Here is a 24,735-nt window from a genome sequence, read left to right on the forward strand (position 1 = left end):
ACAAATATTCTCTTGTACGGACGAGTGGCCATGTGGCCCAAATAGTGGCACTGTGCTTGCGCATTGGGCATCCCATACCCATTGTGGCGCTCTCGAGGGTTTTTGGAGAGGAGCGCGGCGAGAAGGCGATCAGATCTGCCGCTCGCCAATTCGTGCCATGTCCGATGCTCGCCTACGCGCTCGTTGGAGTGGGATGATGGAGCTCCCGGGACTGGTAAGCGTGGCGCCCGCGCCCTTTGTAGCGATAGCGGTGTAGCCAGCAGCTGGGGGAATTTCTACACTAGGATTTTGGATTCGTGGTCGCGGGGGCATGATCTAGCACGCGCCGGGGGAGAGGAGCTCGTCTAGGTCGCAGCGATGTTTATGGTTCCATCCCCTCCCCGGGCCGCGAATGCGCCCAAGAAAGTCACGGACAAGACGCGCGTCTACCAGGTGTGGAAAGGAAGCAATGTAAGTTTCGCGAGACTTCCTTTGGAAGTTCCCAAGGCTTTGGGAAGCTAAAGGAACGTTTTTTGTGTGTGTTCTTGCAGAAGTTCTTCTTGGGTGGAAGGCTCATCTTTGGACCCGACGTGAGATCTCTGCTGGTAACTCTCTTCCTCATCATCGTCCCGGTTGTGATCTTCTGCGTGTTCGTCGCGAGCCGGTTACGCGACAAGTTCTCCAATGACAGGAGTGGGATTGCGATACTCGTTGTCACTGTTGTATACACCGCATTTGTAAGTCATCCATGCTTTTGCTCTCTCGTCTTTGCTCACTTCTTCGTGTCGTTTTCTTTCTTCTCGTCCAGGTACTCGTCTTGTTAATGCTCACCTCAGGAAGGGATCCGGGGATCATCCCCCGGAACCCGCATCCACCGGAACCCGAGGCCGAGGAAGAGCTGGTTCCGACTTCTCCGACTGACTGGTCTGCCGGTGGTCTCACGCCTCGCTTCAGATTGCCACGAACCAAGGACGTGATCGTGAATGGCGTCTCGGTGAAGATCAAATACTGCGACACTTGCATGCTCTACAGGCCGCCTCGCTGCTCGCACTGCTCTATTTGCAACAATTGCGTCCAGCGCTTCGATCATCACTGTCCTTGGGTTGGGCAGTGCATTGGCCTGGTACGCTTGCTTGGTCTCTTCGCTTCTTCGTTTCTCATCTTCGTCTCGTCTTGTGTTTCTTGCAGAGGAATTATCGGTACTTTTTCATGTTTGTCTCCTCGACAACGCTCCTCTGTATCTACGTGTTTGGAATCTGTGCGCTGTATATCAAGCTCCTCATGCACGACCACAGCTACACTGTATGGCGGGCGATGGGGAAGTCGCCACCATCTGTACTTCTCATGGCCTACACCTTCATTGCGGTGTGGTTCGTCGGCGGCCTTACGTTCTTCCACCTGTATCTCATGAGCACTAATCAGGTACCTCTTTCTTGGACGTACTATTACAGCTTGGTTTAGCGATCGTCGTGTGTGATATGTTGGTGCAGACTACGTACGAGAATTTCCGGTACCGTTATGACAACAAAGTGAACCCGTATAACCGTGGTGTGTTTCACAACCTGTACGAGATCCTGTGCAGTCCAGTTCCCAAGTCGTTCAACGTTTTCCGTGCCAGAGTCCAGGCCGACGGCTCGCTCCCATCCTCGACAAACTTGCAGCCAGTAGCGTCCAGCAAGCCTCGCAACGCCGTCAGCTCGGAGCCCGTCAAGGACATCGAGGCCGGTTCCAAGCCTTCGTGGGCGCTGGGAGGGGAGCACTTGATCGACGAGGCCGCCTTTGCAGACCTCCACTGCCGAGTGAGCAACGTCGACACGGCCGCGGCAGAAGCCAAGGACAACTTGGGCATGGAGGACACATTCGCTCACGCGTTTGGGAGGCTCCCGGTGATGGAGAGTGGCGGCGGTGGTGGCGGCGGCGGTGGCGGTGGCGATGCAAAGGGGGGGATCATCCATCCCCGCCGCTCCAGCTGGGGACGCAAGAGTGGCAGCTGGGAGATCACTCCCGACATCCTGGGATTGTCCTCCGGCATTGCAAGCGAAGGTGGTGGTGGTGCTCGGCCCAACGGAGATAGCACACCACCCGGGAACCGATGATACTACTACATACACAAACATACATATATTTCTTGCCAACAAGTTGAGAACTCAAGATCAATCTTTTCAGTCCCTGGGTTGGCGGCGTTTGGTTGAAACAGGCCCGATTTCTCGCAACAAGAAGAAGAAGAAGAAGAAGAAGAAGAAACTTACAAGACCACCCAAACGGCAGTTGGTGTCAGCTGAAATTGTGAAGCACAATTTCCTCCTCGGATTCCTAAAATAGCTGCGCTGCTGCCATGGGTTTGTTTGGTTTGGGTTTTGGATTTCTAGGTAGAGCTACGCGCTGGTAATCAAATCAAATGGATCGTAGCAATGGGTTTGATATACGCTCGCATTATATGTAAGAGAGGGGGTGTTTAATGAAGGTGGTGGCAATTTGCCAGGTGGGTACCGGAGCTATGATGCATGGGTGGTAGAATACAAGAGAGAGAGGCTCGTTTTGTTTGCTTGTACAAACCAGGCCAAGAATGGAACTTGCGAGCTCCTCCGCTTGATCCATGCTGCTGCTTTGCGCCGCCGCCACCACCACCGCCGCCACGGGCAAAGCTTTTGATCCATCCATGAGATTCGCGGTATGCATTTTGGGTGATGTTCGCTTGCTTGTTCTACTTCTTCTTCTCTCCTGGGATGGATCGATCGCCATCGCGCAGCGCTTGAGCGGCGGGAATGGAGGCGTATGAGGCGACCAGGATTGTCTACTCACGTGTCCAGGCCGTGGATCCGGATAACGTGTCCAAGATCATGGGATATCTCCTCCTTGAGGATCAAGGCGAGCGCCAGATCTTCGGCTTGGCCATGGGTCCCGACGCGCTGCTCCAATCCGCGGTGGCCAGGGCGAGAATGCAGCTGGGCTTGCTCGACTCCGCCAGCGCCAGCGCCAGCGCTGCGGCGGCGACCCAAGTCATGCTCCAGCCGCCATCGCCATCGCCGCCGCCGCCGCCGCCTCGAGGAGTTGATCACATCCATTCTCCTCCTCCTCCTCTGGGCTCCGGATCATTCCAGCGGCGGCAGCACAGCAGCGGCGCCGCTAGCTTCTCCGGCGGTGTGTTTCCCAATGACCACTTCTACCCGGAGACGTTCGCGTTCCTCAACAGCAGCAAGATCAAAGCCGAGACGTCGGGCGCGGGGTGGCCGCTCGACGATCCCGGGGACGATCACATCCATTTGCGCTGGTCGTGTTGTTGCAACTGGCCCAAGCCTTGCGTCTACTACTCGCGGGGATTCTGCAAGCACGGCTCTAGCTGCCGCTTCTCGCACGATCACATCGTCGATCCCTCCTCGCCGGGGGGGCCAGACCCTCCTGTCGATGGCCAGGGACCCCAGCACGATCATCCTCCTCCAGAGCAGCAGCAGCAGCAGCAGCAGCAGCAGACGGGAGATGGATCATCACCATCGCCATCGTCGCTGGAGCGATTGGACCGCGAGCTGCAGGAGCTTCTTTCCAGCCGCACCTCGCCGGTTTCCATCGCCGCGCTGCCGCAGCTCTACTACGAGAGATTCGGGAGGCCGTTGCAAGCCGAGGGGTACCTGACCGAGAGCCAGCGGCACGGCAAGTCGGGCTACAATCTCACCAGGCTCCTGTCCAAGCTCAAAGGAAGCATCACCGTCATTGATCGGTGAGTGACCTCTTCTCGATCTCTCCTTGCCTGTTCTTGCTCCTTATCTACCATCGCCCTCCTTGTTTCGGGGAAAGCTAGCTCCTCTCTCACTCTCTCCCTCTCGAATGTTTCTTTCCAGGCCCCATGGCCAGCACGCGGTCGTCCTGGCCGAAGACGCGCACAAGTTCGCCACCTTCGCAGGCGAGCATTACGATCTGAGCGGCGTGAATCCGAGCTCCAGACAGATCTACCTCACATTTCCGGCCGAGAGCTCCTTCAGCGAGGATGATGTCAGCATTCACTTCAGGTAAGTCGTCCTTGTATTGATTCCATTCCATGTTGGGTGTTACGGTGTTTCCATCTTTCTTCCATGCACAGAGCCTACGGCCCAGTCCAGGACGTCCGGATACCCTTCCAGCAGAAGCGAATGTTTGGCTTCGTCACCTTTGTCTACCCCGAGACGGTCAAGATCGTTCTCTCCGAAGGGAATCCTCACTACATCTGTGGCGCCCGAGTGCTCGTCAAGCCGTATCGCGAGCGAGGAAAGCATGGAGACAGGTTTGGTGCTTAGATCTCTACTGCCGCTCTTACAAGTTCTTAAGAGATTCCTTCGTTTTTTTTTTGCCACCGCAGGAAACATCTGGACAAATCCGATTCTTCCAAGTACGTGGATCTCGCGAGCAAGGACAGCAGCCACGGTAATATATCTTATCGCGTTGGATTCCGCTCGAGATAAGCTGATCGAATTTGTCTCGCTCGCAGTGTTGAGCTTCCACGACGCTGGCCGTTTCCAATCCCAGGATGATCCTGGGATTTCTTCCGCCAGCTTCGAGCGCTCCGACAGGTGAAAAATGGCTCTGAGGACGCTGAGAATCGCGTTTCTAACGAAGGGAAGAGTGTTTTGGCTCCAGAATAACGTTCGGGGTGGCCGATAAGAAGTTGACAAACTGGGTCACTGCTGCTGCATCGTGTCCTTCACAAAGGAGTCAAGAACAAACGCTTTGCACGAGAAATCCATAGAAAGGTGTCGTACCTCCATTTCTTTTTTCTCCTTCTTCGTTCTCCACTAATGATATGATCTTCCTCCTGCCAGAGAAAGAACCAAAAAAGAAAGAACAAAATACATACATCGTCATGATTTTACAAACCCAAAGCACGGGGAGGAGCTGCATGAACTTTGGCGTGGCCCTTTCGATAGAGAACACCTTTTTTTTTTCCTTCACTAGGATCTTCTCTAACAGGCTTACCGCGAGAGACGGTCCTGGACAGTATTCCTACGTACGAAGCTATAACTCTGCTTGACGATTGTCATGAATATAACACACCAAATGCATACGTACCTCTTTACCCATTACACAAGAGTGATCGTGCAAACTACATAGGGCTCGAGAGCTCTAACAAAACCGTAGCGTTCATTTGTTTACTGGTTCACTGGTTTTGGATGCTTCCCTCTCCGCGCTCTTCTTCTTTTCTCTGCGGCCACGAGAAGCGCGCTACCAAGTCAGCCACTGGCAAGAAAAGATCTAGACACTACACACAGACCTGTCAATGTACTCCTTGAGCAGGTCCTTGGCCTGCGAGAGCTTGGTCAAGAGATTTCGGTACACGTCCAGGTCTCTATCCACGCTCATCTTGCTCACGTTCAGCGCATTGCAGAGCTGCGCAGCAGTGACGAGTAAAGTGACGAACAGGCCGCGAGCACAACTCTCACCTTCTCCAAGACGGCCGGATCGGAAGCGTTTGCCCGTTCCACCAGCCGGAACAAACCGACCGCAAAGAAACGGCTGTAGTGAAAGCTCGTCTTCCCGGCGGCGCGCTGTGCGATATCCTTGAGGACCTCCTCAACGTCGCCGTCGCCCGAGTTAAAAGACGCGAGGGACGAAGCCGTCTGTGAGGATGCCCATTCCTCGAGCTTTTTAGCGTCTTTCCTGCGATACCGAAGCGAAAGTAGAAAGTGAGGAAGCGAGCATCAAACAACATAAAGAAAGAAGACCTGTACTGATCGGGGTCTTCTCCCAAAGCTTCGATGTAGGCCTTGAAGATGGCTTCGCTGTCTTGCGCGTTCGGGTAGCCGTCCATGAGCTGGTCGTAGACAGTCACAAAGCCGAGAGCAAACACCGCATCGTACTTGTAAGTGGCGTTGTATCGCATCAAGTGCTGCTGGACGAGGAGCTCCTGCAAGACGTTGTTGTAAATGCTGGGTATCGGCTTCCGGAAAGCCTTGAGGAATGCCGACTTGGTATCGGCCACAGTTGGAACATCTCCTGCGTTGGATCGAGCAAAGAAATCGAAAGAAAAAGCTGTTAGAATGGATAGATCACAAAGCTAGACTCTCAGGAAGAAAGAAAGAAAGAGGCCAGACACACAGACAGCGAAGAACCAAAGCTATATCACACACACAAACACAAAGAAAAGAATAGAAGAAGCGAATCCCAAACAAGAATCCATGGCTACCTAGGAAAGATGATAGCAATCTCGTGAAAGTGAGTACCAACCAGCAGCGACCGCCGCTGCGCACGCAATACTGCAATGCGGAGGATGGAAGAAGCGCTGGGACGAGGAGCTCGCAGCGTCACACCCTAAAAATCTCCACCTTACAATCCTGGCCAGTGTTACGCACCTCACGACGCCCAGATTGATCGCGGGAGCTTGATCGCAGCTGCGCGTGTGATGGAATGTGGTCACTGCCGATAGCGCTGCCATAGCTAGGGACTAGCGGCGAGAGAGCGAGATTGTGCGCCACATCGCCTTATCCATCCCCACCATGTCATTGCGAGGAGTGATGACGTGTCCCCAATAAACCCTAAATCACAGTGCTCGTCTTCTTTCTTTCGCGTTTAGGGCGATGGCGCCCAAGGCCGCGGCTGGCGCCAAGGGCAAGGACGCGACGGCGGAGCGCCAGATCCTCGGCAGATTCTCGTCCCATCTCAAGATCGGCATTGTGAGTGCTCCATTTCTCGGCCGGGAAGAAGAAATTCTCGCCTCGATTGATTCTGGCTTGCATTGTTCGCAGGTGGGGCTTCCAAATGTCGGCAAGTCCACTCTCTTCAACACGCTCACCAAGCTCTCCATTCCTGCCGAAAATTTCCCCTTTTGCACCATCGAGCCCAACGAGGCTCGAGTGTCGGTTCCCGACGAGCGCTACAACTGGCTGGTCCAGCACCACAAGCCCAAGAGTGAGGTAAGCTACGATTTTTTGTATCGATCGTGATTTTCTCGAGAGTTTCTCTCGTTTCGATTGATATAGGTGTCGGCTTTTCTGGAAGTGCACGATATAGCTGGCCTCGTCCGAGGTGCCAACGAAGGCCAGGGCCTCGGGAACAATTTTTTGTCACACATCCGGGCCGTGGACGGGATCTTCCATGTCATTAGTGAGTTCGCCACTTGATATCTTTTGATTTGATCTCATCATGCCTTGTGTTTCAGGAGCTTTTGACGACGTGGATGTGATTCACGTAGAAGACAGCGTCGATCCCATCCGGGATTTGGATATTATCACGCTGGAGTTGCGACTCAAGGTAGTACTGTTTAGTTGCGCGAGAGCTTGCTTCAACTGCTTATAGGATCTAGAGTTCATCGAGAGACGAATCGAAGACATCGACAAGGCGTTGAAGAGGAGCAATGACAAGCAGCTCAAACTGGAGCTGGAATGCTGCCACAAGGTTGACGTTTGAGCTTGAATGGCACGGCACAGGTTGTAACACTTGAATATGGTTGCGCTGCCTTTTAGGTGCACGAGAGTCTCAAGCAGGGCAAGGACGTCAGGCTCGTGGAATGGAAGCAGTCTGAGATAGAGTTCCTTAACACATTCCAGCTGCTTTCGGCAAAGCCAGTTGTATACCTGGTACTGTCTCGATTGCTTCCTTCTTTCTGAGCTTTTGAAGAGTTATGGCGCAGGTGAACATGACGGAGAAAGACTATCTGCGTAAGAAGAACAAGTGGCTGCCGAAAATTCACGCCTGGTAGGCCACTCGCTGTTTAACGCAGACTCTTCTCAGCCTAGCACTGTGTGTTCACAGGGTTCAGGAGCATGGAGGGGACCCCCTCATTCCCTTTAGCGGAGTGCTGGAGCAAAGGCTAGCAGACGCGCCTAGCGATGAAGCAGCGGTTCAGAGGTACATAATCCGTTTTCAGCTCTGATGTGAATCGTCTTGTGTTCTTCAGCGCTTTGCCAAAGATTATCAAGACGGGGTTCGCGGCCATCAACTTGATATACTTCTTCACGGCTGGTCCTGACGAGGTATTCGTGATTCACTTTATCTTTTGACGTTCTTAGCTCGTGCTTCTCTTGAAGGTGAAGTGCTGGCAAATAAGGAAGCACTCCAAGGCTCCTCAGGCCGCCGGCGCAATCCACACTGACTTTGAGAGGGGATTCATCTGTGCAGAGGTAGAGAAAACCAATTTCGATCGCCTGTCATTCGTTCATTGGTGCAAATTAAACCTTTTCTCAGGTGATGAAGTTTGAAGACCTCAAAGAACTTGGATCCGAGGCTGCTGTCAAGGTAAAAAATGGATTTTGGGTGATTTGCAAGGAAGTATTTGTGTGTTTTGTCTTCCAGGCTGCTGGCAAGTACAAGCAAGAAGGCAAAAACTACGTCGTGCAGGACGGAGATATCATCTTCTTCAAGTTCAACGTGACAGCGGCCAAGAAGTGAAATTCTACGCGATCGATCCCTAGTTTTGTTTTGTAACATCCTAAAGGCAATCAAGGAAAAGAGAAGGTTTTGCGCTGCCCTAGGCTAGAAGTTCCAATGGGTGATGGTGTTCTCGCGGTGGAGCGCTTCGCTGAGGCGAGGGCTCCCGAGCTTGAATCGCTCTTCGCGGCGCTGCAAGGTTCCGGTAAGTCCAGCGATGGGCTGGCGTCCATCAAGCGCAGGACCAAGAGCCACAATCGCCGCAAGCACCGCTTCTGGAACCACCAGGAGAAGAAATCCAAGAAGAAGGCGATCAAAGAGAATGGTAGCGCCAATGCCAGTGCCAATGCCAATGCCGGGGACAAGGAAGATGGAGTGGTGGAAGGCGAGGATAAGAAGAGGAAGAGGGAGCTCAAGGTGGCTTCCTTGTCTAGGCGTGTCCGGAGACGAGTAGAGCTTCAAGACGTGGTAAAAGGGAAGGGAGGCTCTTGCAAAGATGGAACTCGACGCCTTGTTACTCATGTGTGGCATGCCAAGCGCTTCTACATGGCCAAGCGCTGGGGATACTGGCTTTCCAGTGGCATCCCTGGAAGGTTTGCTCTCTTGTGGTGATTTTCTTTCGTCGTTTAGATCTCATCCAAGTTCCAGGGGACGATGCGCAGCGACTGTGTTGAGATGGGCTGATCGTGGAGCTGTGCTGCACGACGCAAGCTACTACAGCGCTATCCAGCTCGAAGGTCCTCAAGTAACTCGATTCGTTGCCTCGCAGCGTATTGCCAGCATTGCTAACTCTCTCGCTTTGGCTCTACCAGGAGGAGTTGTCACGAGTTTTGGGACTGGTTTTGGAGCCACTGGCTGGAAATGTCTCTGGTGTGCCATGCTACGTGATCGCTATGGTCAGTTTTTCACTTTTCCAATGAGTTCTTCGTTCTTCTCATGGTTGGTGTTTTCCTTTCTTTTTCTTTATTTTGATCTCAGGCTCATCACTGTGGGAAGGTGCCGCTGTCTTGCATTGCTCCTGTCAAGGTGGTCTTTTGTGCGGACCATGAGAAGCTGTGGATCTTCGTTCATGCAGCTGCATTTGATGAGGTCTTCGAGGCTGTGCAAAACGCTTCCCAGGTTTGTGAACGTTTTCGCTAGCGTCGTCTAACAGTTATAACACTCCACGAGCTTTACTTTGCAGGGCATTTCTAGTGTTACGTGTAAGTCGAGGAAAGACGAGCTTGCTACTTTGGAGATTTTTGGGAAAGAAACTTTCCAACTTCTGGATAAAGTGATGAAACCTGGGTGCGTCACAGAGTCTGTTTTTCATTCAAGGACTGACTTGAAAAAACTTTGCAGGTCTGATGGCACGTCTTCTTTTGAAGGACTTTTGAGCAAACTTTCAAAGCAGGCATGTGTAGAGCTGGAAGTTTGTGACCCTCGACATCGTTTCCTTTTAGAGAGCGATCCGGCTGTCCCTGTCGAGAACGAAACGACGAGAAACGAGCCTCCTGTCCCACAAGTAGAGGAGACTATCAACAATCTGGACGCAACATACTGGCGAGCTGTCATGGATCAACAACCAAAGGCCGAACAAGGCAGCACTTCGAGACTATGGGGTCCGTCCAGTGCTGTTGAGCCTCCACCATCTGACAAGACCGTAAACAAAAGGCAGCAAGCTCATCGCTTGTCCCACTTTCGCTTGGAAACCAAGGACGCGGAGCCTCCCTCCTGGAAGAAATGTCCCATTTTGCTGATGAAATACCAGCAAAAAGCCTTGAACGGGTGAGTTATTTGCTTTTGTTTCTTCTCACCATCACTTCAACTCTGAAACTTGAAGGTGCTGGCTTGTTCTTCCCAAGAGCTGGGTCCACGCATTCTGGATGTCGCTAGTGCTTGCTGGAGCTCGTGTGATCGGTCAGGCAGAACGACGCTGGATCATGACGCACGTACGTTGGCTCTCGAAAGTCTTTAGTCTGTCAAACTCAAACTCGTGTTTTGGCTTGTCAGGGAGGGATATCTTCATTCCCGCACGACTTTCCAGACTGTCTGGCGAACAAAGAACTCTCAAACCATGATAGAGACGGCGATGAAGAGATGGAACAAAGTCCAATGCCCGTGGATCGAGAGGAGAGCAAAGTCTCGCTGTTTGTCCCGCGAACGGCGCTTGTGCTCTCGGCGTATCTGCAATTACACGATCTAACTCTCTCCCAGTTCAAGCCAGTGACTGCTACTAGCTGGACCATGCCTTCCACACCCGGAGCCTGCTACCTCAAGGTGATGATCCAGCCTGTGCGGAAGGGTGTTCCGGAAGAAGGCTGTCTTCTCTATGCTCCAACTTTGCAAGACTTCCATGGGTGGCTTGACAGGTGAGCTGAGCTCTTCAGGATTTGCGTGTTTATGCTTGATGTTTTCATCTGATCAGAGCGCAGAAGTGGCAAGGTTTGGAAATTGAGAACCAGGACGGAAGTGAGATCCGGGACAGGATTGGTTTCGTTACTTCAGCACCTCCATGGCGAAGGTTGGCTCTTCTTTTTTTTGTGAACTCGCTGTTCATTGTGTTGCATGGTTTATGCAGTGGAGACGCGGCCATCGCGTTTTGCGACGCCAGCCAACTTTGCAAGCTCCGGCATTGGCAAGAAGCTGAATCCGCTGAGAGCTTTGGCAAGGACGCCAAGGGGATTCTTGTGTTCTTTCACAATCCGAGATCATCCAGGCTCAGGCCGGCATTGGCATTAGTAAATCTAGAGCTCGAAAACTAACCAAGTTGGTTCATCGTTGGAACTTTCTCGGCTCTGGCACACGCGATCTCACGATTCAATGGGAATTTTCTCGACCCCACCACACGCGATCTCGCTGTCACAGGTGACAGAAGAACAGAAGTTGGCGGGCCAAGTTTTTCTTCTGCTAGACAAGTGCCTTGCTGCTTGTTGACGACTGTGTGGAGAGAGTTACTACTCAGACTGACTTAAAGTTGTAGCTTCCTTTTTTCTTTTGCTGCTTGTGAATCCACAGACACGAACTATTAATTGATGAGTTCGATCTTTGCAAGAAGCAGAATTTGAACGCCAAGGAACTTCATGTAGTAACTCTAGAGATGGAGAAGCTGTCTTGAGTGTCTATAGATCGTGTAACACCACTGGTAAATGGTTCTTGGTGCTGATCTTTGGGAAGTTGATCACTTTCTCTGGCTCCGCTTCCCATCTACACACATACGCACCAAGGAAGCACTGAGAATTCGGAGGATGGGGCATTTGGACAGACCTGAATTGAGTCACAAAGTGATGAAGAAACACTGCAGTTTGTACTTTGGCCAGTTCTTGTCCCGGGCAAAGTCTCGCTCCTCCTCCAAACGGCAGCACATACGATGATGGAATGCTTTTCTGATGCAACCAAGTTGCAAGTTGCAAGAATGAGAACTAGTGCTTAATACCTCTAACCAGCGCCAGGGGTGGAACTTGGTGGGCTGTGGAAACATCTTCTCATCGAAGTGAATGTTGAGAAAATAAGGAAGAACTGTCCAGCCTTTTGGGATCACATAGCCTGGAAGAGAGAAAACACCATAGTGTAACACTTCCCAAAAAGTCGGAAGATTTCACCTCGGAATTCCACGTCCTTGAGTGCCTTTCTCATCACTCCTTGAGCCCCATTTGCCAGGCGGAGTGTCTCATTGAAAACCTGCGCTCAAACAATGCGTAGAAACAAAGTTTGTCTGAAGTCTGGGCATATACCGCGTGAGTGAAATCTAGCGACATGTATTCATTCCATGTTAGACCCTCGCTTGGATCTTTTCCCTTTCGGATCGCAAGGTTTTCCTCCTGGAGACAAGAGTTCCATGCAGCGTTAGCCAGGGATGAATAGTTCTTACTCTGATCTGTTCCAGAGCTTTGGGATTCTCCGACAAATTCTTGACTGCAAAGGCGATGATAACCGCTGGAATGCCCTCTGCGTTTGCAATGTTGATGAGGGCATTGTCGACGATGATCTGGTCCGCGTCTCTCTCCTCTTGCTTAATCTCCTCGATCAAGGCATTGAGGATGTCCTTGTGCTCGATGTCGGGCCGAGATCTCCGGAACGCTACCATGCCACTTATGATCTTGGTCAGCTTCTTACGTGCCTGAAAGATTGGAAGCAAAGTCACTTAGATCTACGCAAAAGAAGCATGAAGAGCACCTTCATGGCCCGGTGGTATGGAGTCCCTGGTATCATCAATGGGATTCCAATTATACCCCCCATGAGCCTGTTAAATTCCTCGAAGATCGTTGCCGAGAGCTTGCCTGGTTCCAGGCCAAACAGCTGCTTCATCAGAAAGTCGTGCGTGATCTGGCAAGAGTTTTACAAGATTACTATACGAGGATCATATATGCTAATGTACCCTCTGGATTTCGTCCTGGAGCAAGATCTTGGTGCCCCTGCTCCACGTACTCATCCCTTGCTTGGTCAGGAGCTCCATCTCGCGAGTGAGGTGCTTCTTGAGAGGCGTGGAGCTCACAAACCTCTTGAGCATGGCGTGCATTCTCTTGTGGAGCTCGCCGTGCTGGAAGAGCATTGCGTGCTCTCCCAGCACGTCCTTGAGCGACCGAGGGTAGCCAGACTCAAACAGCACCCCCTCGTTGTGGAGCACAAACTTGACGCCCTCCACGTCCGTGATCATGATCGTCTTGCCCGTGAGCAAGCTCGTCTTGAACACTGTCCCATACCTTTCCACACAAAGATCATATCAGCATTCACAATCCAGCAACAAGATCATTGTATACGTACTTCTTTTCCCTCTCCATTGGGAAGATGTAAGGAGCCTCGGAGCGAGCAATCGTCACGTAAGGAATGAGCTCCCCAATGAGAGGCCATCCCATGCTTCCAGGGGGGAGCCTCTCCAGCTTCCGGAACCTCCATGATCGCCAGTAAACAAGCGCCACGAGCCAGAGAGCTCCGGCGATCCCTGCTATGGACGTCCACACCATAATTCTCGAATCCACCATAGCTGTCCTATCTCGCTCACTTTGCGGCTCTCGAGAGAGAGGAAAGGTAAAGAGAGAAAGAAAGAGGTTTTCAATGAGACATTGGTTGGAAGAACTTACGTGCACACTTTAGAACCTTTCCTCTCGCAGCTGCCGATGCGTCGCTATCTGCGGGACTTACTTACCCAGCTGCCCTTCCGGTCAAGTGATGCGTTGAGCAAACTTATTCAACGCTGAGTTAACCCATAAACTCAGTTGGCTTTTCGCTCGCTTATTCAACGCAGAGTTGACCCACAAACTTTGGCTTTTCGCTCGCTTATTCAACGCAAAGTTGACCCATAAACTCAGTTGGCTTTTCGCTCGCTTACAATTTCAGTCGGTGGAAAAACAATGCAAAGTGAAAAAAAATCAAACCCACACAATTGTTTGTTTTCAGTAAGTCAACTCGAGTCAATCGTGAGTCAACTCGAGTCAATTGTCAATGACTCGAGTCAAACTTATTTTGTACCGAAAAGTGCACAAAAGGGTACGGACGTCGTTTTCCACGTGACTGCCGACGTGGCAATGGAATCGCCACACGTCACGAGACTGTGGAGCCGAGTCCAAAAGAAAAATCACACAGGCGTGTGTGGCCATGGCCAAGTGAAGGATCTCGGCGCCAGTGGCAGCTTCTATGAAAGGCGCGAGGAAAGCTCCACGGATCTCTCTCTCTCCCCCTCTCTCAAATCGCATCCAGGCGAGCAGGGCGCGCCAGAAATCCCCACTCGTTTTTCCAGGCTTTCCATCTTCTCCCCCATCAATCGATTGCCAGCGGCGCAGGGTGAAAGAGGGGCGGAGGAGCGCGCGCGCGAGCGAGCCAGCTGTTGTGATGCGCGGCACCGATCCGTGGATCTCGTGTCGGTGTTGCTCCTCGGATGGGCAACTCTTGCTGCTTGAGCCTGTGCGATTTGCTCCTGGGCGCCGAGAGTGAAGATCCCCGTGTGCTGTGCCACACTTGCTCCATTCACCCCGGCGGCGGCGGTGGTGGCGGCGGCGGCGGCGGCGGCGGTGGGCGCTGCCGAATCGTGGCGGGCGCGAGCGACCAGGGCATCGGCGACAACTACGAGCTGGGCGAGGAGCTGGGCAGGGGCCAGTTCGGCGTCATCCGGCTGTGCCGCCATAGATCCACCGGCGAGCGCCTGGCTTGCAAGTCCATCGCCAAGGCCAAGCTCACGTCGACGGGGGACGTGCGCGACGTGCAGCGCGAGATCGAGATCATGCAGCAGCTGGCCGGGAATCCACACATTGTGGGCTTGCGCGACGTGGTGGAGGACGACGAGTCCGTCCATATGGTGATGGAGCTGTGCGAGGGCGGCGAGCTCTTCGACCGGATCGTGGAGAGGAAGATGTACTGCGAGCGCGACGCGGCGCGGGTGTGCAAGACGGTTGTGGAGGTGATCCAGTGCTGCAACGCGCGCGGGATCATCCACCGGGACCTCAAGCCCGAGAACATCCTGCTGGTGGATGCGGCGAGCAACTCGCGGATCAAAGTCGCGGATTTCGGCCTCGCTGTCCACTTCCACCCAGGTGAGAGAGGGAGAGAAAGAAGGGTTTTCTTTATTTCTTGGTGCTTTGATGGTGGTGCTAGTGGAGTGGTGATGAGATTCGAGTGAAGAGATTTGGTTGGAGTGGAGTGAGAGAGGGTGGCGGTTCTCTTTCCACTGCCTAGTTCTAACGCTTCGATTGATCGATCAATGTTACAGGCGAGACGCACTCGGGCATGGCTGGCAGTGCGTACTACATTGCTCCAGAGGTTTTGAGGGGCGAGTACGGGCCAGAGGTGGACGTTTGGAGCGCGGGCGTGGTACTGTACGTGATGCTCTGTGGCGTCCCACCGTTTTGGGACGAGACGGAGGAGGGCATCTTTGATGCTATTCGCTATGGCCACCTTGACCTCTCCAGCGATCCCTGGCCAAAGCTTTCCGCCTCGGTCAAGCGCCTCGTTCGCGGGATGCTGTGCCAGGATCCCAGCAAGCGCCTCACTCCGGCTCAAATCCTCAGTAAGTTCGTCGAGTTCGAGTTGATCGATGGGAAGGAACTTAAGCTTTTGTTTGGTTTGATGGTTCCAGATCACGAGTGGATCGTTGAGCATGCAAGCGCGGTGGACAAGGAGGAGGAGGAAGAGGTGGTGGTGGCGGAGGTGTCGCCGACGCCGGGAAGCAGCCTTGCGAGGGTGAAGCTGGGGCGTCGCAGCATCAACGCCGACTTGGGATCGTGGAGATCGTGGCAGACGACGACGAGCTCGAGCAGCAGCGATAGCGACACCGGGTTCTTGGAGGGGCTCTTGAACGATGGCCAGGACAGGGTGGCGGAGGACGATGCGGCAGTGGGATCATCGAAACATCGTGTTGATCGCGATGGTCGGGACCGGATTGGGAGTGTATCGGGGAAGACGACGATGACTCCGACACCTCCAGCGGCCACTAGCGTGCCTTTGTACCTCACCACTCCGTGCCGGCCCCTCGACGCTTGTTACGGTGCTACACGGTTCTTCCAAAGGCAGGTGTCGAGCGGCGCGTGATCGAAGCGAGGCGGTCGAGACGATCGAGCCGATTTTTGGTGGTGCATGGTGGTGTTTTTGCAAGTTTCGAGTGACACCACCGCTCCACACATTTATTCGTTCATCCAGATGGTGGGCGATTCTTCTGTTTTTTCTTCTTTTTTTTTTTCCTTCCATTCTCTTTCTCCCAGATTGATCGATGCTATACGTTTAGATCTATGTTCTCGCAGCTCCTCGGCTGGAACTATTTTTTGGCTACACAAATAAAGGGTTAGCTTAAGTTTGTATAAAACTCTTGCTTGAGAGTCGCTGTCAATAGTTTTGCCTTTGTTGGATGGTGTTTAGACCAAAAAAAAAAAAAGAAGAGATTTTTAGTGTGTGAGCGACGATTGGGACCGGGTTTAGGGCGAGAGGAAGCGCCTTTGTCTAGGAATTTCATGTCGAAAAAGGAAGAGCATTGCAATGGAGGCGCAGCCCGAGTCCCTGACGCGATTGCTCCAGTTTTCGGTGCTTCCAATCGCCAAAGTTCTGGTCATGTGTGCGCTGGGATTGCTCATGGCCTCCTCCTACATCAACATCCTCAACGCCACATCGCGTAAGCAGCTGAGCAAGGTAAGAGAGAAGCAACCCACTCCATGTAGATCCATCCATGGCTGCCTTGTTCCAGCTCGTCTTCCAAGTGTTCTTGCCGTGTCTCATCTTCACACAACTCGGAACAGCAGTGACCCTAGAGAAGCTGCTGGAATGGTAGTCAAGAAGCGCTGACTACCGGAACTTACGTGGTCCTTTTTGTCAACAGGTGGTTCATCCCAGTCAACGTACTTATCTCCTCCACACTGGGCTGTTTGCTCGGCCTGCTCGTGGCGCTGCTCATCAAGCCACCGCCGCGCTTCTTCAAGTTCACCATCGTCATGATCGGCATTGGTATGTTCTTCCTCGCTCGCTTGCTTTTGGGTCCCGGAGCTCCATGAATCATGTCCCCGCAGGAAACATTGGAAACATACCTTTGGTTCTCGTTGGAGCGATTTGCCGGGACAAGAACAACCCCTTCAACGATCCAGACACTTGCAACACTGACGGCGTTGCGTATATATCCTATGGACAGTGGGTACGTATTCCAGTTTTGCTCCTGGTAGAGCTCATGGCGTATGTTCCATTGTTTTTGCTTCTGATGTTTTCTCTACTTCTGTATATAGGTGGGGGCAGTGATCGTCTACACGTTCGTGTACAGGATGCTAGCACCTCCTGCTTCTGAAGAGGAAGAAGCCTCCAAGTCGCGAGAGCCTCTCCTTGTTGATCACAGCAGTAGCGACGCAAGCGAAAGCGACAATGTTGTTCCATCCACGAACAGCAAAGTAAGTTGTCAACTCGACTCTTGTGTGAGATCTTCTCAACAGTGCCGGAAAGTGTCGCAGGCCGTGGCCCGAATCAAGCTGTGGCTACAGAGCGCGAGAATTGGAGACATACTTCAGCCACCGGTTGCAGCATCTGTACGTTGAGAGATCGCGTTTTGTTTTCTCGTTTCAGTCGCTGGAAACAGTGGATTTTGTGCAGCTTCTGGCACTGGTGTTTGGAGCAACGCCATTCCTCAAGATGCTCTTCCTGGAAGACGATGCGGTGTTCTACTTCCTCTCCGACAGCCTCAACATCCTCGGGTATGGCATGGCACTTTTTGTTTTTCTCGTAAGCTGCTTGCTCTTGTGGATCAGTGGAGCCATGATCCCATGCATCATGCTCGTCCTCGGAGGGAATCTCGTCAAAGGTTGGAGCGATACGAATCCGGAACTTTAGTTTACTCACTCGCCACTGTTGTTTCCAGGACCTGGAGCGTCCGAGCTGGGACTCAAGACGACGGTGGCCATCACGGTGGTGAGGCTGGTGCTGGTGCCTCCAATGGGCATTGCCGTGGTTTCACTCGCCGAGAAGCTCAACTTGCTACCACCCAACAACAAGATGTTCCGCTTCGTGCTGCTGCTCCAGCACTCGATGCCAACCTCCATTCTCGCAGGTAAAATCCAAGGATTTTGGATGAATGGATCGAACTAACACTGCAAATCTTCGCAGGAGCGGTGGCCAGCCTCCAAGGTTACGCCGAGCAAGAAGCCTCCGCGATACTGTTTTGGGAGCACATAGCGTCCGTGGTCACCATGACCGGATGGTTGGGTGTCCACGTAAACTACCTCTCGTAACTTCTATTATCTTAATATTCAAAGCTGGGCGAATATGCCCCTCGTCCGTCCCATTCACATTGTCCGCGAATTATCTACGTGGCAGCCTTCTCTCCCTCCGATGCGCGCGGCCGCCACCGTCCATTTAACCCATCTCGTAGCGACCGCTCCCCCCCTCTCTCTGTCTCTCTCTTTTTTTTCCTCGCTCGCTCGCTCTCGTCCAGTTTTGAGAGGAGCGGAGGGGCAAGATGGGCAACTGGGCGATGTTCGACAGCATGCTGGCGGACACGGGCTACGCCGTCGCACAAGCGGAGCTCCCTCAACTCGCAGATCGAATGGAGCGGCTCGAGAGCCTCGGAGTCGAGCGCTTCGATCAGGACGTGGTCCACTCCAACCCATCCGACATCTCCGGCTGGATCGACAGCCTCATCGAGCAGCAAACCCGAGGTAGTCCGCTAGACTCGCAGCAAGATAACACCAGCAGCAGCCCCTCGCCGCCATCTCTGTTTAGCTCTTGTCCTCACGACTCGAGCAGGATCGCCACCACCACCAGCGCGCTGCCTCTCCACATGATCCACACCCAGACCGATGACGAGCAGCAGGACGACCAAGAGGCAAACGGGCTCAAGCTCATCCACTTGCTCTTCGCTTGTGGAGCCTGCCTTGGCCGAGAGGATGACAAGTCTGCCAAGGCCGAGGAGTTTCTCAACCAGATCCGCATGCTGCTACTCTCCATGGGTGACAGCGCTGGAGCTATCGGCCGAGTGGCTGCTTACTTCGTCGAGGGTCTCTCTCGCCGGATCCTCTTTGGTTCTCTCCCAGCAGCACAAGCCGAGGAAGCCGATCCAGCATTCCTCGAGAGCTTCTACCGGACCTGTCCCTTCCTCAAGTTCGGCCACTTCACCGCCAACCAAGCCATGTACGAGGAGCTCGAGGAGGAGCGGAGCGTGCACATCATCGACTTCGAGTTTGGGCTGGGTGTCCAGTGGCCGCCGCTCATCCAGATGCTGGCTATCCGGCCCGGGGGGCCTCCGTCCCTCCGCTTGACCGCCATCGCCCCCGACCACCTCCAGTTCCAAGTCCACCACACTGGAAACAGGCTCGCTCGGTTCGCGGCTAGTATAGGCGTCGATCTCCAGTTCCAGACCGTCAACTCCATCGCCTCCGTCCTGGTCTACCCCGGCGAGGCTCTGGCTGTAAACTCCATGCTACACCTTCACCGCCTCGTTGACGATAGCCTCGACTCGGTCCTGGCATCGGTGAGACGCCTGTCTCCCAAGATCTTCACGCTGCTCGAGCAGGATGCCAGCCACAACAGCCCCGACTTCGACAACCGCTTCAACGAGTGCCTCCACTACTACTCCGCCATCTTCGATTCAATCTACCAGCAGTTCGGTCAAGTGGAGCAAGCGGTTCTCGAGTCCGAAGCCCACCTGGGCCGAGAGATCGTCAACATCCTTGCGTGCGAAGGCAGAGCCCGAGTCGAGAGGCACGAGCGGCTGGAGCAGTGGACTCGGCGGATGTCCGGCATGGGCTTCAAACCGAGGCACCTCGGGTCCAATGCTTACAACCAGGCTGCCACCTTCTTGACCATTTTCCCAGGGGGTGGTCACACCATCCAAGAGACTGCCGGTTGCCTGACGCTCGGGTGGCAGTCGCGTACCCTGTTTGCAGCCTCTGCCTGGCGCTGCTAAACGCAAAGCAATGCAACGCAACGCAGCACGAAGTCCTGTACACATTGTAAGTAGCTATATAAAAAGATTGACAATACCAAAACTTTTCTATGATTTTTCTCCCTTTTCTCTTACCTCGACACTTGTATTGGCAGCACGACTAGCAGCAGCCCGGGTGTTCGTGGCCGTGGTGGTGGTGATGCGAGCAGTGTCCATGTCCGTGCTCCTCGATTTCGTGACCGTGATGGTGATGGCCGTGCGAGTGATGGTGATGGTCGTGAGAACAGCACGAGTGCGAGTGCGAGTGGTCGTCGCTGTAAACTTCGTAAGACTGCTCGGCTTCGTCCAGTAGCGCTGAATCGGGCCTGGGAAACCGCAGCTTCAAGCGGAAGGCGTCGACTCCGTTGAGGTAGTACTTGTCCAGCCGCTTGGCTCGCAGGAAACCGAGATTTCCATACAACGCGAGTGCTCCTACGTTGCTCACTTCTGCCTCGAGCGCCACCTGAAAGAACAAAAAACTATGAGAATTGATAGTGATGCATAGTTGTCCATGATCCACGACACACACACACACACACACAAAGAACAATTTAGAAAAAGAAAAGGAAGAGAAGTCGAAAGAGAAGTCTCCACTAACCTCGTCACACCCAGAGTCCCGCATCACCGATACGCACCTCGTCACAAGCTCCGTGGCTGGGAAAACCAAGAGAAAAAGAAGGAAGCATCGCGCTTGTTTGCCAATTTTTTTTGTTCTTACAAACCTATGCCTTTGCCTCGGTACGCCGTGATCACCACCAGCATTGCAATGTAACCGCGAAAGGAGTTTCTATGGTGGCCCATCTTGCACACTATAGTGCCCACGCATTTGTCCTTGTCGAAAGCCTGCGATGAGACGATTTCCACGATCATATCGATAGCTTTGAAATTCTAGAGGCGAATTTCTTACCAGGTAACAGAGATTTGGCCACAAAGTGATGAAATACCGATACGTGAAGATGGAATAGGGCTCGCTCAGCTCGCTGTCGACGAGACTCATCACCAGCGGCAGCTGCTCCTCGCCTTTGTAGCTCTCGTAGCGAATCGCATCGTCGGCCATCGCGGGGAAGCCGCAAGAACAAACCCTAAATCTTCACTTCCCTCTTTTTTATTCCAAAAAATTTGGAGCTCACTTCTTTTGTCCTAGGCTACAAGACGAGCTTCTTGAAAATGAGCACGCAGATCATGAAGACGCACAGTGCGATCAAAACCATGACGCAAAAAACCATGTCTCCCTTTTTTTGCGTTCTTTCGGCCTGTTCATTGACACAAAAAGAAGATCTTAGCGTTGCGAGAATGACAAGCGAGAGATCTAACAGACCTGTTCTAGCTCTCGGACTCCTTGCTCGATCGAGGTGGCCACTTGTTGGACGTTGTAATCGATTCGATCGACTATAGTTCCCTGAGTTTTTTCAAAGAAAATGATCGATTGAGAACTTAAGCTCCTGATACCACACGCATACCTGATCGATTACAAGCGTGGAGAGGTCTTTCATGATCTGCGCGAGATCGTTCACAGACTCCATTATCTGCACAGACCAGCTGCATTGGAAAACTTTTCCCAAACAACGCAATGAGTAGAGTACCTGTTGGACTTCCTTCTCCCGTTCCTCGCTCAGCACCTCGGCCTTCTTGAGCCGGGACATCTGTTGCTCGTTGAATCCCTGGAACAAGCCAGTCCACCTTTCAGTTTAGAGAAAAACCAGAAAGTAAACAAGCGCGAGTGCTTACCGGGTCATAAAACTCGTCCTCTTTTCCCCGCTCGTATGACGCAGTGATGGATGCACGCTGCAAAGCCAAGAAAGAAAGCACCAACACCGTGAGCTAAAATGCGATCCAGAGAGAAAAAAAAAACACTGACTGACCTCTTGCTGCTGCTGCTGCTGCAAACGCTGTAAGTAGCCTTTCTGATGCTTGCGAAACTCAACGGACAAAGTTTGGAGGTCGGTCGCCAGAGATCTCTGCTCACAGCGAAACATGTTGGTCCACCGCAATCCAAGAAAAAGAAGAAAGAATACAAACCTGCACATTCACACGCAGCTTCATGTCTTCCGAGTGTCCTCGATCCTGAGAAAGCTGCCTCAGCTTTTGTTCACATTTCTTAAGCAGTCTGGTTATGTCTTGACTCATCAATTCTATGTTGTGTTCTTGGCCTTTACCTTTGATGTCATCAAACGTTGGCATGAGCGCTCGAGCATGAGCTTTGGCCAACTCTCCCATCTTGGACCGGATCTTCTGCATGTCGATTGCAACTTCTTCCGAGACATCAACCCAAGGCGGTGGCAATCCCACCGATACAACACCTTCCCTGGTGGAGATCAAGCACAACAAGAAAAGAGGAAAACGAAGAAGAAGTTTGAGTTGAATCGAGCAAAGAAATCCAGAAAAAAAATTTCTACCTGGAGCCATCCACGTCCACCGTGCTGAGCCTGTTATATCCGGAAGCAGCCCCTCGCAGGAGGGGCGCATTGGAGAGCTCCACGACAGCGCCTTGTGCCGACGTGGACGCTGACGCTGGCCGCACTTGCTGTAGGGCAGTGCGGTACTTGCGAAACAGAGCTGTGCGATTGCGCGTGGCCATTGTCGAGCGGCAATCCCAAAACCCTAAAACACTGCCATCGCTCCAAAGATCTCCTGTGCGTGATCATCAGAGATCCAAGCTAATCCCCCACTCGCCCCCCTCCTCTACATCATTCTAGATTCTAGGTGAGTAGTCCCTCGCGAAGCCCTAGCAGAAGATCTCCGCGCTCTCCCACCCTACCAGATCCGACGAGAGGGACACCGCAGCTAGCTCCGCATTCTCGCGACCTCAAGCTTTAGGGCTCGCGGGTGACGTGGCGATGACGCGGGATCCAGGTCACCATTCGCGTCCACGTCGCGTAACAAAAAAGGGAAATAGCGTGGGCTTGTCAAGTAGCATTCGCGCTTTGCACAAGTTCCATGTTGCCACGGTGGGTGTGATATTTTCCTATCATTTTAATTTTTTTTTTCATGATTAACAGTACTCCGGGAGTGTTACTCTCGTATAAAAGATCGTCATTCTCCATCGATCCGTGCGATCACATCTCTTTTCCCCGAAAAGACTCGCAAATATCACAGATCGCGGGCTCGCCAGTTGCCCAGCCAGATATTTTAAAGATCGAGCTAGAGCCCTCTAGATCGATCAATCGCGCGCGATGAAATCGCGGAGGGACAGGGACAAGGACGAGGCCGCGAGCCTGTGCAAAGCAGCAGCTTGGGCGTGGCATTTGCACGGTGGAGGAGCAGCAGCGAGCGTCCTTTCCGCCAAAACGATCGAGGAGCGGAGGACTTGGCACACCAAGGCGTCTCGCTTCCTCGCGGAATCCCGGCGGCGCCAGCAAGCTCCGGTCATCGATGATCATCCCATGATCATACCCAAGCAGCGCTTCACTCCGCGAGCACCTTATCTCCTCAAGTGGGATTGCGGCAGTTTGCTCTTCGATTCGTACGAGCTGGTCGCGCTCTCCACGCAGCTGGACCGGGATCTCTCGCCTCCATCGCCCACAGCTTGCTCGCTCAAGGCCCGGGAAGCTCATGCTATCCAGGAAGTTCCCGGAGAAATCGGTTGCGATTGCCAGCACGAGGAGATTGGTTTTCAAGATGCCCAAGACGAAGGGGAAGACAACGATGGCGATGAGGAAATCGCGAGCTGCGGCAAAGCCATGGGCTGTTTGCCCCTGTCCGTGCAGGGGAGAAGGAGAAGTAGCCTCCTGTCGAGAGCTACGCATCAATCGCTACGGTTGGTGTCGTGTGTGTCGAGCTAGAAAACTTATAAGAAAACTTGAAGCTCCAGATTTAGGGTTCTTGCGTGAAAACGGTCATTTAAGAGAGGCAAGCCGAGCAAAAGCTCTGGCTATGGCGGACGCTTGGAGCATCCGGAGAGTCTACTTGGCGCTCTACAACTGCATTCTTTGTGCTGGGTGGTAAGATATATGCCTTTGCGCTTCCTTCGTGTGATCGCTCTCGCAGGGCTTCCGTGCTTGTTCGAGCTCTCGCGGCCTTGAACGGATCCGGCTACTCTGCTGTCTATGACTCCATTGAATTGCCCCTCCAGCTCTCGCAAACCGCAGCGATCCTCGAGGTGAGATCCAAGCCTACGTTTCTTCGTTTCTTCGTTTTCCTGACGTCCAGATGCTTGTGAGCCGTGTAGATAATCAACAGCCTCGCTGGTAAGATTTTTGTGTTCTTGTTTCGTGACTTGTGAGACGATGATGAATGCAGGGATTGTGCGCTCGCCCGTCAGTGCAACTCTGCCTCAGATCTCTTCACGCCTCTTCGTTACGTGGGGTGTTCTCTGGAGTTTCCCAGAGGTAGTAAGATCTTACAAGCTCCCATGAGTTGGGAAGAAATAAAAAGGAACTTTTTTTTTGGTGTTCTTACTTTTCTTTGTTGCACAGACGAGGTCGCATTGGCTTGTGACGCTTCTCGTTCTCAGCTGGTCGGTAACAGAGGTAATTCGCTACTCGTTTTTCGCTGCAAAGGAGGCTTTTGGCTTGACACCCGGTTTTCTGCATTGGCTACGGTGAGTGAGATCTCAGATCTTTGACAAACTGGGTGGTTTTTCTAACATTTTTTTTTGGATCGATGTCTCCAGGTACAGCACTTTCTTCGTCTTGTATCCAACCGGAATCTCTGGCGAAGTGGGTCTCACCATGCTTGCTCTCTCTCACATGAAGGTTAGTCAGTAAAAAATCCAGTTTTGGAAGAAGCAAAATCTGGATTTGATCCCATCGATGACCTTTGGTTGTCGCAGTCCTCGAAGAAGTACTCGATCGAGATGCCCAACGCCTTCAACTTCGCGTTTTCATACTACTACACGTCCCTGCTCGTGCTCTTGCTCTACGTTCCAGGTATTTTACGAAGAAAAAGAGCGCACTCTCATTCTTTGTGGCCTCTAGGTGTCCCTTTTCTCTACACGTACATGATCGGCCAGCGCAAGAAGAGCTTGGCCAGGACAAGCAAGAAAGTTGCCTAGAGCGCTCAAGCTTTTTGTCTGTGGTGTTCTAACTTCCATTTGTTTGAAAGCTCTTTACCCACATTCTCACTTC

General features: G+C 52.8%; 12 protein-coding genes across 16 annotated transcripts; 8 read left to right on the plus strand and 4 right to left on the minus strand.

Moving 5' to 3' along the window:
• Positions 1–62: 62 nt before the first annotated feature.
• LOC9662725 (protein S-acyltransferase 8) lies at positions 63–2,402 on the plus strand. The gene is made up of 5 exons (XM_002986978.2): positions 63–450; positions 531–716; positions 788–1,102; positions 1,168–1,401; positions 1,470–2,402. The coding sequence occupies exons 1-5, from the start codon at positions 358–360 to the stop codon at positions 2,073–2,075; spliced, it is 1,434 nt and encodes a 477-aa protein (XP_002987024.2). The 5' UTR covers positions 63–357; the 3' UTR covers positions 2,076–2,402.
• A 163-nt stretch (positions 2,403–2,565) lies between these two features.
• On the plus strand, positions 2,566–5,015 carry LOC9662726 (zinc finger CCCH domain-containing protein 18). The gene is made up of 6 exons (XM_024660872.1): positions 2,566–3,694; positions 3,816–3,983; positions 4,055–4,234; positions 4,310–4,374; positions 4,439–4,520; positions 4,588–5,015. The coding sequence occupies exons 1-6, from the start codon at positions 2,745–2,747 to the stop codon at positions 4,694–4,696; spliced, it is 1,554 nt and encodes a 517-aa protein (XP_024516640.1). The 5' UTR covers positions 2,566–2,744; the 3' UTR covers positions 4,697–5,015.
• LOC9662727 (protein THYLAKOID FORMATION1, chloroplastic) lies at positions 4,844–6,464 on the minus strand. 3 transcript variants are annotated; one of them, XR_002990454.1, is made up of 6 exons: positions 6,172–6,464; positions 5,670–5,940; positions 5,388–5,604; positions 5,219–5,334; positions 5,017–5,149; positions 4,844–4,950 (listed from the first exon to the last, which is right to left on the minus strand). XR_002990454.1 is itself a non-coding variant. In XM_002987037.2 (5 exons), the coding sequence occupies exons 1-5, from the start codon at positions 6,377–6,379 to the stop codon at positions 5,089–5,091; spliced, it is 873 nt and encodes a 290-aa protein (XP_002987083.2). In that variant the 5' UTR covers positions 6,380–6,464; the 3' UTR covers positions 4,988–5,088. The 3 variants fall into 3 exon arrangements, 1 of the variants encoding a protein (XP_002987083.2); XR_002990453.1 differs by having other exon boundaries at positions 4,844–4,970; XM_002987037.2 differs by lacking the exon at positions 4,844–4,950 and having other exon boundaries at positions 4,988–5,149.
• Positions 6,463–8,407, plus strand: LOC9662813 (obg-like ATPase 1). Its single transcript, XM_002986980.2, has 12 exons — positions 6,463–6,617; positions 6,690–6,857; positions 6,924–7,047; positions 7,103–7,194; positions 7,240–7,338; positions 7,407–7,520; positions 7,574–7,638; positions 7,696–7,791; positions 7,841–7,916; positions 7,971–8,063; positions 8,128–8,178; positions 8,236–8,407. The coding sequence occupies exons 1-12, from the start codon at positions 6,522–6,524 to the stop codon at positions 8,329–8,331; spliced, it is 1,170 nt and encodes a 389-aa protein (XP_002987026.1). The 5' UTR covers positions 6,463–6,521; the 3' UTR covers positions 8,332–8,407.
• LOC112341182 (uncharacterized protein C05D11.9-like) lies at positions 8,407–11,133 on the plus strand. Of its 2 annotated transcripts, none has more exons than XM_024660897.1 (10): positions 8,407–8,903; positions 8,959–9,055; positions 9,123–9,206; positions 9,289–9,429; positions 9,494–9,597; positions 9,652–10,077; positions 10,133–10,241; positions 10,303–10,661; positions 10,718–10,813; positions 10,871–11,133. In XM_024660897.1, the coding sequence occupies exons 1-10, from the start codon at positions 8,428–8,430 to the stop codon at positions 11,052–11,054; spliced, it is 2,076 nt and encodes a 691-aa protein (XP_024516665.1). In that variant the 5' UTR covers positions 8,407–8,427; the 3' UTR covers positions 11,055–11,133. The 2 variants fall into 2 exon arrangements, with proteins under 2 accessions (XP_024516665.1, XP_024516666.1); XM_024660898.1 differs by having other exon boundaries at positions 8,724–8,903; positions 8,973–9,055.
• A 123-nt stretch (positions 11,134–11,256) lies between these two features.
• On the minus strand, positions 11,257–13,425 carry LOC9662728 (3-epi-6-deoxocathasterone 23-monooxygenase). Its single transcript, XM_024660900.1, has 9 exons — positions 13,054–13,425; positions 12,668–12,992; positions 12,466–12,615; positions 12,161–12,409; positions 12,024–12,110; positions 11,892–11,970; positions 11,726–11,835; positions 11,557–11,675; positions 11,257–11,496 (listed from the first exon to the last, which is right to left on the minus strand). Exons 1-9 carry the CDS (start codon positions 13,269–13,271, stop codon positions 11,412–11,414), a joined length of 1,422 nt encoding a protein of 473 aa, XP_024516668.1. The 5' UTR covers positions 13,272–13,425; the 3' UTR covers positions 11,257–11,411.
• Positions 13,426–13,855: 430 nt separating this feature from the next.
• On the plus strand, positions 13,856–16,081 carry LOC9662814 (calcium-dependent protein kinase 3). The gene is made up of 3 exons (XM_002986981.2): positions 13,856–14,816; positions 14,993–15,289; positions 15,359–16,081. The coding sequence occupies exons 1-3, from the start codon at positions 14,165–14,167 to the stop codon at positions 15,808–15,810; spliced, it is 1,401 nt and encodes a 466-aa protein (XP_002987027.2). The 5' UTR covers positions 13,856–14,164; the 3' UTR covers positions 15,811–16,081.
• Positions 16,082–16,150: 69 nt separating this feature from the next.
• On the plus strand, positions 16,151–18,035 carry LOC9662729 (protein PIN-LIKES 6). The gene is made up of 10 exons (XM_024660901.1): positions 16,151–16,401; positions 16,457–16,536; positions 16,589–16,713; positions 16,776–16,897; positions 16,986–17,144; positions 17,187–17,279; positions 17,344–17,444; positions 17,499–17,551; positions 17,609–17,797; positions 17,854–18,035. Exons 1-10 carry the CDS (start codon positions 16,252–16,254, stop codon positions 17,976–17,978), a joined length of 1,197 nt encoding a protein of 398 aa, XP_024516669.1. The 5' UTR covers positions 16,151–16,251; the 3' UTR covers positions 17,979–18,035.
• A 55-nt stretch (positions 18,036–18,090) lies between these two features.
• On the plus strand, positions 18,091–19,678 carry LOC112341183 (DELLA protein GAI-like). The gene has a single exon (XM_024660899.1). It carries the CDS (start codon positions 18,206–18,208, stop codon positions 19,649–19,651), a length of 1,446 nt encoding a protein of 481 aa, XP_024516667.1. The 5' UTR covers positions 18,091–18,205; the 3' UTR covers positions 19,652–19,678.
• On the minus strand, positions 19,589–20,747 carry LOC9662730 (N-alpha-acetyltransferase MAK3). 2 transcript variants are annotated; one of them, XM_024660907.1, is made up of 5 exons: positions 20,577–20,747; positions 20,392–20,512; positions 20,268–20,323; positions 19,766–20,132; positions 19,589–19,686 (listed from the first exon to the last, which is right to left on the minus strand). In XM_024660907.1, the coding sequence occupies exons 1-4, from the start codon at positions 20,724–20,726 to the stop codon at positions 19,791–19,793; spliced, it is 669 nt and encodes a 222-aa protein (XP_024516675.1). In that variant the 5' UTR covers positions 20,727–20,747; the 3' UTR covers positions 19,589–19,686; positions 19,766–19,790. The 2 variants fall into 2 exon arrangements, with proteins under 2 accessions (XP_024516675.1, XP_002987085.1); XM_002987039.2 differs by lacking the exon at positions 19,589–19,686 and having other exon boundaries at positions 19,692–20,132.
• Positions 20,748–20,752: 5 nt separating this feature from the next.
• Positions 20,753–22,486, minus strand: LOC9662815 (syntaxin-41). The gene is made up of 8 exons (XM_024660904.1): positions 22,066–22,486; positions 21,689–21,974; positions 21,532–21,627; positions 21,398–21,454; positions 21,253–21,330; positions 21,130–21,195; positions 20,988–21,068; positions 20,753–20,922 (listed from the first exon to the last, which is right to left on the minus strand). The coding sequence occupies exons 1-8, from the start codon at positions 22,245–22,247 to the stop codon at positions 20,815–20,817; spliced, it is 954 nt and encodes a 317-aa protein (XP_024516672.1). The 5' UTR covers positions 22,248–22,486; the 3' UTR covers positions 20,753–20,814.
• Positions 22,487–23,104: 618 nt separating this feature from the next.
• Positions 23,105–24,725, plus strand: LOC9662816 (very-long-chain (3R)-3-hydroxyacyl-CoA dehydratase PASTICCINO 2). The gene is made up of 8 exons (XM_024660902.1): positions 23,105–23,610; positions 23,657–23,768; positions 23,838–23,856; positions 23,909–23,997; positions 24,085–24,209; positions 24,282–24,363; positions 24,441–24,537; positions 24,586–24,725. Exons 1-8 carry the CDS (start codon positions 23,222–23,224, stop codon positions 24,660–24,662), a joined length of 990 nt encoding a protein of 329 aa, XP_024516670.1. The 5' UTR covers positions 23,105–23,221; the 3' UTR covers positions 24,663–24,725.
• Positions 24,726–24,735: the final 10 nt, after the last annotated feature.

Source organism: Selaginella moellendorffii, unplaced genomic scaffold (genome assembly GCF_000143415.4).
Source record: "Selaginella moellendorffii unplaced genomic scaffold, v1.0 SELMOscaffold_78, whole genome shotgun sequence".
In the NCBI taxonomy this organism is placed as follows: domain Eukaryota; kingdom Viridiplantae; phylum Streptophyta; class Lycopodiopsida; order Selaginellales; family Selaginellaceae; genus Selaginella; species Selaginella moellendorffii.